This window comes from Strix uralensis, chromosome 4, assembly GCF_047716275.1.
Source record: "Strix uralensis isolate ZFMK-TIS-50842 chromosome 4, bStrUra1, whole genome shotgun sequence".
NCBI classification, from domain to species: Eukaryota; Metazoa; Chordata; class Aves; order Strigiformes; family Strigidae; genus Strix; species Strix uralensis.
Genome location: NC_133975.1, coordinates 29,599,271 through 29,611,699, shown reverse-complemented (window position 1 = coordinate 29,611,699; position 12,429 = coordinate 29,599,271). Strand labels below are relative to the sequence as shown.

Here is a 12,429-nt window from a genome sequence, read left to right as displayed (position 1 = left end):
CTAATGGCTCTTGTGCATACACCTGCTTATTGAATTCCTGCAAAGGGGAACCTGAAGCGAGTACTGTGTTACTCCCCTGCCTGTTGAATTGTGATTCTCAGCAATGTATAGCCAGGGACTTGCCATTACTCTCTGCTTGCTTAGCAAACCCCAATGCAGTGAACATCTGGGTAGTCAGGAAGGCATTAGAGTGGTCTCAGGGTGTGTTCAGAAAAACAGCATGGCACTCCTGAAACTTTCATGAGTAATTTTTGCAAGTGCTAGACACTTAAAGAAAACTAATAACCCCCAAGGCATAAATTCTGCATTAATTAAAGATTAATTTTCCTAGAACACTTTCCCACTGCCTACTGAGGTAGGCTGAATGGATGATCATGTTCTGGTATTGAGATAATGATAACCATAGTCTAGTTCTTAAAATGGATGTCTTCCATAGACACTTCAGTTTTTCAAAAATCTTTGATATTTTCCATATGTTTACTACATCTTGCTCAGTTTATGAGGCATGGCAACATCACACTTCTTTGCCACCAGCTGTTAGTAATAAAGAAGAGAGTTTAGAATTGTAGTAAGTTTGCCATCAGCTGAACTATTTATTAATCCGAATGTTTTTGAAAGTTCAGCAAAGTTCCATTGTAAATATGGGGAGCATCCATTATTGTAGTTTCAAGTTTGCATCAGTGAAATTATAAATAATTGTAAATATGTACAATATATAAGTATATAAACAATTAACATTTATGCCAAAGTGGAATAATTATTCAGCAGCACTTCTTTTGAAAAAGAAAGAGATTCAGACATACTGTTATTGAAGAGGTGATACTGCTGTTCTCTACTAGTGATAAATACCCTTTTTTTCTCCCTCTCTTCTAATTCAGATTTTAACGAGTGATCAGTACTGACCCTATATGATGGCTAGATGGTGTGTCTAATTCTCATTTTAAATGAGGTGGAGAGCAGTTATTGGTATCAGACATGAAATCCAAGAAAATCCTTTCTTTTCCACTTCGGCTCCCTTTCCATGAGATGTCAGTCATAGATCACCTGTAATGGAGAACCAAGGCCAATAGTTTGCGTGTGAATAACTTTCTGATTTTTAAATCAAATCTTCTCAGGGAGACCAATTATTAAATTATTTATTTAGATTTATTTCAGTATCAAATAGATGCTTTTCAAAGTGCCTTTATAATCCACTACATTGCCAAGATAAAACACTGGAGCCGTTCCCACAAGAACTAGATGAAATGAGAATAAACTCCTCAGAGCTCCAAATCTCCTGGCTGTAGTGCCTACATCTGAGTGACCAACTTATTTCCACCTCCCTCAAAGCCCTCAGAAAGGGAAGAATGAATCATGGAAGAGATGTTGCACCAGGAGCTAGCTCTCTTAAACTGAGCATAAGATCATAACTTGGACCATGGTGACACCACTGGCAGCACAGCATTCATCTGTCATCTTGGATAAAAACAGATTTGGAACTCAGTGTGTCGGTGGCTCTGATAGCTGGTTGTACCTCAGCTAGAAAGTTCAAAGCGAGGGTGGGTTATATCTGAGGGGTCTGCAGTCATGCTGTGTGGACAGCACTGTAGGCATGCTCTAAAGAAGATCTAGCATGGCAGGCAGCAGTGCAGGGTCTCAAACACACAGGTAGCTGGATTTTGTCTCAGCAAATTTACCACTGGCTCTGTCTCAAACTGAATCTGGAACAGCGTCAGAACTGCATCGTCACAGAGCTGGGTGAGACATACCTGAATGTCATCTTGTTTCTTCTGAACTTCTCATGTATCTTCACAATTTATCAGTTCCAGAGTTGTCTCAGTGGCTCTCAGTTGTCTCAGTAACAAAACTGCTGGCATTTGTCAGGAGTTAAGAACCCCAAATTTGTGCAATAGAAATGAAGGAAAGAATACTTCATCAACATGCATTAGTCTGAATTGGTGACTTCTGGTGATGCCCAGTTTGGATTTTTACTATACTGTGTCTCATGCTGGATTAATAACACCTTAAAAGGTCACTTGAACAGAAGTGGCCAGTGGGCCTCTATGGTAGCCTGAAAGGCAAAAAAATCACCTTACTTTACACATTGTGTCTTCTGTACACAGAAGAAACATCATTGACAGAGTTATGCTCTACTTACTTGAAGTGAAAATGTAAGTCAGGAAGGTTAAATGTGTTTCAAGTTTCTGCTTCAGCCAAAAGAATCTAGCTGGACATTGCATCTAGCACCAACCAAATAGTTCTTTTGCAAAGATGTGCCCAGCTTTATATGACATGTCCCTTACTGGGATACTGTGTATTTCAGATTAGTATGATGGCTCAATATGTTTATATTTCACTGGTTAAAATAGGGGTAAATCAGAGTATTTTATTTCGTGGATGGGAAGGGAGGCCTGGTCATGAAAATGAATTTTGAATTAATTATGTCAGGGTTTTGTAATTTGTCTGAGGATGTGGAATTTCCTGGGAGAAGTTACAGGATTACAGTGAACTTGAACTTCAGGAAAACTAGCACATTTCATTGTGCAAATAACAATTCATGTGATAATAACACGCTTCTCATGTTTGCTGCCTTGCTGCAAAGGTGGAGGGTCTTTTTCTGCCTTGCTTTATGAAAAGTTTTTTTTCCTCTAAATTGCACTATTTCCTTTCAGAATAACTATGACATTTTTGTTCTTAAATTCGTGTACACTGGAATTCGAGCATTACTTGTATTTGCAGACAAAAGCTTCTTAGTATCCAATTTCTTATGCTGCCTTAACATTCATTCTTCAGTTGGTCCATTTCAGTCTGGCGCTCTGATTCCTGTAGCGCTGAAAATGAAAGATAATGCAAAACCTTGTTTTCAATGACTTTTTGCCTGTTCCTGTTTTTAGCGTGTGACTTTTCCTATAGCTTTGGAGGATTTATCTTATGCTTACTACTTGTTACAGTGACTATTAAAGCATGGTGTTATATTTTTTGGATGATAAAGTAGTCAAATAGAGGTGCATTGCTGGCTCTCATGTGAACAGGACAGAACTGATAAAAAATGTAGAACATTTGCAGCTTCTGTTACACACTCTAGGCACTTGAATACTGTGAGTCGGTCAAAAGAGGCTGTAAAAATGAGTATGTTTAAATTTCTTTATAGATGCTGTTGTGTATTTAAATATTGACACTTCACATGTTCAGTTTTTGCTCTGTAGCCATGAGAACTGGGAACCATCCTCCCTTACAGGGAAAGGAAAGCTGTAGTGGCTGGTATGGTCATGTGAATCCAGTATCTAGAGCTTTTAAGAGCAGCAGTGAGAGTTGATAAAATCACAGGAGCTGTCAACAGAGCACTGATTCAACATTAGAAGAGGAACAATATCAAGGATATGAAAAGAACTGCAGATAGTTTTCATAATCTAACATATTTTCCATAGATGAACTATTGCTTGGCTGGGTGGCACATTCCTCAGTGGCATCCTGAGGACTTCTGCAAGGCCACCTGCTTAGTGCCCTCTAATGACATTCTTTCTGCATTTCATGGTAGTACTTGTCTTTCCACTTATTTCCAGCATAAACACTACATCGTACTTTGGTGTATGGTTTGCTCAAGATATTTTGATGGTTCTGATCCCACAGTTGTCTTCTACATTTCTTTGTAGAGACCCATCATGCATAGAAGATACTGACAGTAGGCTGTTAGCCATAATATTTCTTTACTGGGAGAACATCTGTTAGGTTTATGGTGACAACAGCAGGAGATACTTTTGTCAAGTGCTTACACCATGATCCAGGCTGCTTTATAGACTAGTAACTTAGATACTTTGTCTAAAAGGAAAATTGTGTGCTACCATAGACTTTTCACCCATAAATCTCTTCATGTAATCTGTCATTTCTGTGCTTTAATATGACAGGCATATTATTGAAATGACACCCATGAGATCAAATTCTCCCCACATCTTGGAGAAGATAAGCTGTGAATTTTGGTCCAGTGAATTGTTAGTCTTTCTGTAGTCAGATGGGACTATATTCTTTTTTCCATCGTACTTTCTTCTGCTTCTGTAGTTTGAGAGAATCAGCTGTGAGCAGTCTGATCCAGCAGTCCTAGATAAGCCTAGGATTTTTAAAAAATCTGCACTGAAATTAGCTCGGAGTTACTTCACAGTGTATTTCCTTTATTGCAGTCATTACTGAAAGAATGGCACTCAGGTAAGCAGTGGTTAATGGCATTTCGTTAGGGACAGAATTTTTTAGCTGTCAGAAGAAATTATCTGATGTTTTTAAGCATGCTGTATTCTGACTATATTCTCGTTTAATACAAAACCTGATTGCATTGAAAGCAAATTGTTGCCTTAAAGACCACTAACATTTCCTAACTACGGTGCACACAGTATTTAATTAAAAAACATCTTTCTTGAATCACGTTTTCTAACAACACTGGTAGGAAGGGACCTTGCACCACTATTCTTCAATTACTGAGAATATGTTTCGGTCCAGTGCTGTGCTAAACCTATTTTACGCCAAAATCTCCAGCATTTAGGGTTGGTTTCTTTCAGTCTCCCACACGGTTCTGCTTCCAAGTCTTCGTGCCCTTCCCTTGGAAAAGGACATAAATGTATATCTGCAAGGTACCTCAGTCTTACAGACTTAGAGTGATTCAGAGAAACTATTGACTACAGAGAGAGTTGAGGTAGACTGGTGTCTTATCTTGGCCACTAACCTAGAAGCTTGAAGTGAGTCAAGTGAATAAGCATGTAGCACCCCTCTTTCCTTATACAGGCCCATTTTTCTCTGAAGATTCCATTATTTATACCTTTAGGCCATTATTTATGCCTCTATTCCATTATTTATTAGAACTGAGAGGACAGAGCATGTCTGAAGTTTATGCAGATACTATTGGCATACTAGAACACTTAAAACTGGTGCATATATTCTTTGTGTATTGCAATATTTGGTGGCAAGAGGAAAAGGAACAGGATCAGGGAGTATATAAAGAGTAGGTGTAATGCATTTATGTTTATCTATAGGACACTTTATTAAATACTCATTGATGATATAGGAGCCATTAGCACTATCTCTAGTTTTATTTCATATTCATCACAGAATTGGTGTAAAAAACTCATAAATGTTCAAGTGAAGGAAAACTGGCAAAACTGTAAAACTGGAAGAGTTAAGTTTATGCTTGCTGAGTCACCAATGATGATTTTAAATAGGTTTAGTGTTTTTCATAAGGTTTTTTCCTGCAGAGGAGAAAAATACAACATGCTGTTTAGTTGCATATAAATATTTACTTTTCTATTATGCAAAACTGTCAGTTCGTGGTGTTTAGAGAAGCATGTCTTTCACAATCCAACATTCTTTTCTGGAGCAGTCACTGAAAGCAAATTTGGATACAACAGTCCCTTTTAAAATCTGTGGTAATACATTAATGTAAAGATTGCAGTTTATTGTTGCTTTCAGGAGTTGACAAGAAAAAAAATGTTTGAGGTTCTCCTTTAGTATGAACATTTGCCTAAAGTAGCTAGTATCCACAATGCCAATAGACTTTAGAAAAAATTTCTCACAGAAACAGAGGAACATAAGAAGCTCACTGTTTTCCTTGGCACACATTTAATGTTTCTCCTAGGTTAACTCTGAGGCATCTGTAGAACAGTGGTGGTAACTGCTCTCAGTTATATAGTTGTGCTTGGGATGATTAAGATCTCATGTACCTCCAGATATATTCAATATTACCTCCTCCTCACAAGAAGAGTCAAAAAAATTGATGCTGAACACTGTTTCTGTGTGTTTTCTCAATTCTTTAAGAATACAATTTTGTTGTTTATTGGTAACATAAATTTTTTACTCCTAAGACAAACTCTTTGTGGAGTCATGGCTAAGCATTTACCTTGTAGACTTGCCTTGCTCAGCATTTACCTTGCATTTACACTGGGTAGAGTTGGGCACTTTTGTCTGGGATTTGCAAGAAGTGCATCTTGATTGGGAGTCACTCCTTTAGGAAAACAAGCTGGATCTTATGTTTGTTTGTCTTGAAGAAACTGGGTCAGCTCCCGAGTGCCCAAATCACTAGGCTGTGTAGTGATGGTCCTGCTTCCTATTATCTGGCCCAGCAGAACTGTGTTCTTTTTTACAGAATATGACTTCAAGGTATGGTGTGCTCTGATTCAGGAGGAGTCTATGTTCAGGTGGTTGTGATACTCTGAGTTGTAGATCTAATTTTAACTGCTTCAGGCTGAAGAGGGAATTGAATTCAACAGCCTCATTTCCTGCAGGAGCACTGTAACCACTGCACTGTTAGAAAGGGCAATTTTATGCCACTTTCCTCTTTTTTTTTTTTTTTCTTTTTGTTTGGGCTATGCTTTCAAAAGCAGTTATGGCAGCTGTGTTTGGGAGATCTGTATTCATAACAGAGCTGTGTTATTCCTCTGTTACCTGCACTCAGACCTCCCACGGGGGCCTAATACAGGCTGTACAAATGAAGGTGATGGAATTCAGGGAAGCCTGCCATGAGTAGCTGCTAAGCTGCTATATTCCAGCATGACCATAAGCAGAACTTCAGGCAGACTTTGAAGACTTCAGTATAAAAATGTAGGCAAGTGTGGGCTCCAGGAAGTTACATAGTCAGGCAGGGATTGTCTAAATGTCACTTGGATTTAGATTCCTAAAAAGTTACCTAAATCCTTATCTTTGTCAGTGCCTGGATATCTGAGGTGTTACTTGTGGGTAAGGGCAGTAATTTACCTGAGATATCCCAAAATCTTGGATTGCAGCATTTGCAACTTCTGAATAAGCTGTTGATTAAGAAAAGCAGTTCTAACAGCCAATAAACTCTCTCCAACATTCTTTATATTTCTCTTGTTGTGGGAAATGGTGATGATCACCTTACAGACTTTGTCAACTCACCCAGGCTGTACCTTTTCAATAGACAGAGCTACCACTCTTTATTATTCTCACCCTGCGCCGGCAGCTTCAGATGTTCAGATAACTCCACCATCTTTAAGCTTTCCATTGACTTACATCCTGCTTGCTAGGTAAACCCAGTAGTAGGATGGTGTTGAAACTGAATCACTGGAATAGGAAGAAGGTTATCAAGTGAGATACTGCTAGCACCTCACACCATACTGGTACCATATGCATTTTTCAATGTTACCTGGTTTTTGAACAGTGGCAGTAGCAAAAAACCTCATATAGGACACTGCCCTGGCTGGGTCTCAAGGAGGTCGGATAACATGTGATGCTTAGCAGTATCAGAAGAGGTACAAACAACTGCACAAATGCAGTTTTCTTAATTTCTGCTGTCTGTATAGTGTCTGCACTGTGTAATAACCAGGGGTATCAGAAATAGATGATAATTCTAATATTATCAGCAAGGAAAGTTTCCTTACAAATAGTCTTTGTGCCATACTGGAACAAGAGACATTGCAGAATGATGGAAAATTATGCTGTAAATCCCACTTATGCCTACAGTCTCCTCAGTCAAGACAGTAAAATGAAGAGTGAAGTTGAGGGGGTATACTAGTCTCTGTGCAGCAATTCCTTAAGAAATAGTTCAACTTCCATTTGTGCCAGTCAGTCTGGTAACCTGTTCTTCACAGAAAGCCACTTACAGCAGAGCCATCCAAAGGGGTAACCCACAGAGACTGGCATTTACAAGACTAACAATATATATGTTGTAGTCTCTCGAGGTTCTTTGGGGAGAGGCTGTCAGGGTGATGGATGCATTTACACTCTTGTGTCCTGTCACGACCAAGTTCTATGTGATTGATATTCCTGACAAAGAGGATAAACTATAGTCATCCTTTGGGAAGACATTGTCTGCAATTAATAATCCTATCATCCAATTTCACCTTATCGTAGGGAGAATTGTAATTATTTTTAGTCAGTTTTGAATAAAGTTGTATTAACTTCATAACAACAGTTTCAATCTTGCTATTAAATATTCATTTGGAATTTTGTTTTTGTTTCTGTTTAAAAGGTACAACATTTTTCCAGTATATGAGATCATAGTCTTAATGGAGTTATATTTAAATATATATATATTAAATACATGTTTAGGCTTTTGCAAAGGTTTGAATTTTTGTGCAGCTTAACTGAATTCAGAAAATAGTATTTCTCTATTCTTCTATATTCCATTTATAGAACAGAAATTATTAGTTGCAAACTCTGCAGAATACTGTGATAAGTTATAATTTTATAAAGTACTTAAAAAAAGAGACAACATTATATTGTATAAGTGGAACAATCCTTATCAGTCCTATAGTCACTTAAAGATTATAATGGTTGCTTGATTCCTTAATAAAAGAAACTTAAGAACATGGAGCTCTTGAATAATTAGTAATGGATTATTTTTAAATTATGAAATAAGCTGTATTTAGTCTTATTGTTAAATTTATTTTGTATTTTACATTTTTTCAAAAGAAATGCCTATCCAACTTCTAGTTCATCAAAAATGTTTAGAAATTTCAATGAAGCTGTAAGTCTCTGGATATTGGGTGAACTAAACTAAATTATATGGATTAACTAGGCTGTCGACCAAAAAGAAAGTTTACACACAATTTTTTATTAAGAATCTAAAAGCCATTTATAGCATATATTAAATCATATAGCTGTTCTGTGTAATGGGGAGGACTGCTATTGAAAACATAGGAGTTAAATTGACACCATAATGATAAAACTGTGCTTTTTTGTTTTTCAGGTTTTAGGAACAGATGAAGATAATATGGGGGATGGTTGTTCTCAGAAACTGGCTTCTGCAAAGTTCCTTAGACTTTTGCTCCTAATACTGATTCCGTGCATCTGTGCCCTTATCCTTTTGCTGGTGATCCTGCTTACCTTTGTAGGTGAGTGCTAATGGAGTAAATAATAGACACATTTTTTAATTAAGGAGACTAAAACTGAGACTGCATTCTCAAGTGCTAATGTAATTGTGGACATTAAAGATACATCTTTGCACATCTACCTAACAAACTAATCTACCCAGTGACATGTTTGTTGCAGAGAAATAAAGATGCTATTTAGATTTATATATTTAAACCATATATAAGGTACCAAAGAGGAATCCTCTTCTGAATTTCTCAAAGTAGATTTTTGAGGAGCACACTGCCCTGAGCATGTAGTATGTAGATGGTTTTCAGCAGTCATTTTACAAGTACAAAAAGATACTTACGTTAGAACTTTAGGTCACTGACAGTGGAATGGAATATTTGTCCCTTTATGTCACACATTGATGTGCAAATCTGATTTTTATTTTCAGGTGAAAGTTAATTTATAAATAGCCACAAATCTTTCTGAACAGCCTACAAAATACTGCTGTTTAACTAAGGAAAAATGTATTCATTTCTTCTAAATATGAAATATGTATCAATGCAGAACACCAAGTATGTTTTGTGGAAACTTGTTCTAGGTATATTAGATTTCATAATGGCTTAGTCTGTTAACTAACTTTGCGTCTGTTACAGAATGAAAAGATAATAATTTATTACCAAAATTTTTTTTAAAAGCCTTACCTTTGTTACCTTTAGAGAACCTGACATATCTTATTATTAAACTGCTTCAACTACATGAGAAAGACAGTAATGCTAGGTTACAGCATTACTTTTTCAGGAAAAAAGAAGTAAAAATATCATCTGCTTTCAGTGCTGAGGGTTTCTGGGATTTTTACTTCTTTTTTTTGTTAATGAGAATATTTTCTAGTTGAGCTTCCTTAAGTACTTCAGAAGCACATCTGTAACAAGTGGGGTAATGTGTGAGGTATATAGATATAAATCTAATTTCCTATTTTAAACCCCTAACTTCTATACACTTTATACAGTCAAACAGCAAGCACAGGAAGAAACTGAACACATCTCAGTAGCACCTTCAGCACTGTCAAAATCAAGACAACTTAAATCTGTTTTCTCAATTCAGTCTGTAAAGGATTTGCAATAAGACATTGTAGGCCTGTTCTTTTCATTTAGCTTAAGTTAGGGAAGTAAAAAAAACCAAAGCTAGTGAATGTTATGATTGACAAGTAAGTCTTGGGATATATCTTTAAACTAAGAACAGACTGAAGTGGATTAAGATCAAGTAAGTCTGGCAATTAGGAAATATGATGCCATTCAATTTACTTTCCTTATATTTAACATTCCATTTGTATCCTTCATATCCTCTGCCCTAGATTTTCATTCTTTGGTGAGAAAGCAGATAAAAAAGCAGGTGTATTTACGTCTGCTGTACTCAGTCTCCTCCTCTGAGGCATGTATTGACATAACACTCATGAAAATGTATGAAATCCGCTGGAGAAATGGGACCTGTTCCGATCCTACTTATGTAGCAAAAATCAGGACTGTCTCCTCTTAAGTCAATGTAATTACTGTAGGGTGAAGAATAGGCTTGGTGTTATTACCTGTGTCTAAATTTGGCAAAGCTCCCTTCAGCATCTTTTGAATTAGCATGATTATAATTTAGTATTCTTCTTTCTCAGTTAGCAACTTTCATTTTAAGTGCATTGATAACCTAGAAATAAATAGATCTGATGACTGGAATTAAATGAACAACTTCTGTGGGCATTTTAAAAGTATGTGTAATATAATATAGTCTGTTCTATTTATTGAGAATATACTATATCCAGAATCATATTAATTTTCATTTAATACTCGTATTCATTTCAGATCAGTAATAACTGAATTCTGTTAAAGTCTAATATTGATATGATGACTTAGAATGCAAGAAATGAGTTGGTAGTCCTGACTGGCTAATACAAATTTTTCAATATATAGGAAAATCTATTCTTATTTTTTAATGAAATGGATGAGTTAAATTCTGTGGTTGTCATTCTAGTATCTTTCACTGATGCTTAAAAGATAAATAGAGAGCTCTAGTATATTGTTTAGAACCTTAAGAACTTCTTTGATTGGACTTTGGTAATGACCTCATTAGAAAATTAGGCCTTTTATATTTTGCAAGAAAGTATTTTGTTTCCTGTGGTAAATTTGTAGGTAATTCTTCTTTTCCTCCTGTAATATTTTTTAATTAGATGAGGTATATGCACATGAAAAAGTGTGCATGCACCTTAGAACTTTCTTATTCACTTTCCTTACATCTGTTTTGTTGCCTGCACATCTTTGCAAGCACTGGTGTTGAAGAAGTTGGTATGGGTGGAAGGAGACAGGTAGAGCAATACAGTTACATTGTAGTAACAAAGAATATCCTGCTCGAGGTGTGTCATGGGGGCCTGTTGTCAGATTATGTCATTAATCAACCTTTCAAAAATTATTTACCATCAAAGTATTCAAGATGCAAAGCCCTTGAAAAAGTTACTTTGTTAGAACTGTGTACAAAGAAATGACAAAGCAAATTATCAGTAAAGGTACACATTATTTTGATTAAAGATACAAGAGACTTTTATGGTCCACAGAAGAAAATATCAAGCTGTGTTGTTTAGCTCTGATTTCTCTTAAGTACTTACAGTCTGGCTCTGCATACTCTTCTGTCTCTCACCAGGAGTATAGCATGCTTGTCAACCTGTAGAAAACTGTAGTGAATGAATGTTGTTTCAGTCATTGAAGCGGAGGCAGTACTACTTGCTGTGAAAGAAGTCTAGCCTTTAGACCATGACCATAATAATTTGTTGATTGCCTGTGTTACATCAGAGGGCAAGGGAGACTTAGGAATGGTGCTTGCTTTGGACTGCTGAAGACCTAATATGCAAGACCTTGACCATGAAGACCTAACTCAGCAATATAAATTTGAAGGGGGGAGAAAAAGATAGATTATACATGACTAAAATTACTGATACCTTACAATTTCATCCGACCCCTATAGACATCAAGAGCCTTCAAATAAGACTGGTTATAATTTTTTTTCTGGGGATTATAGTTAGTATAGTATAGTAAACTTTCATTACTTTTCAGAGAAACAAACAATAACTGAATCCATGGTTTGAACAGCTAAATCTTTCTTTAAAATGGAGAGATGTAAGATCACCTTCAACTTATGTTAGAATCTGTAGCTTGTGTCCCATTTTGCTTACACGGTTTGCAAACATTACGAAGGTGAAAATTTGCATGTTTGTAAGAATGAAAAACCTCTGGCATTTTAATGCTTTTCCTTGCAGAAAGGAAGTGTTCTAAACCACTTGAAACATTGTTTTTAAAAAGTCCCTCAAGGCTTGTGATCATTACACCAAATTAAAAATCGTTTTGATTGTAACATGATTGCTTACCATTGCAGTTATTTATCTGGGAAAACAAAATGCTTTATACTTACAGTTCAATAAAGGAAAATCAATTATATTTATCTTATAGTGATAAATGCATTTAGTAGTCCCATTGGTAAACTTCACATCAGTATCCTCAACTCATACTTAGGTGGTCTTCTAGCACCCCCTGTTAACAGCCATCCACAACTAACGCTTGTCTATTGTTTTCTGTAGAATTCAAAACAAGTCTTGTGACACACATAAAGAATGGTTTCATGTGT

At 36.4% G+C, this 12,429-nt stretch overlaps 1 protein-coding gene across 6 annotated transcripts in view; it reads left to right on the top strand.

Annotated features, from left to right (window-relative positions):
• Positions 1–12,429, top strand: part of CORIN (corin, serine peptidase) — a 173,940-nt gene that overhangs the window by 10,515 nt on the left and 150,996 nt on the right. For all 6 annotated transcript variants that reach the window (XM_074866115.1, XM_074866112.1, XM_074866113.1 and 3 more), the window contains exon 2: positions 8,666–8,810. In XM_074866115.1, coding sequence (XP_074722216.1) covers positions 8,666–8,810 — 145 coding nt within the window. The remainder of the gene's footprint in view (positions 1–8,665; positions 8,811–12,429) is intronic.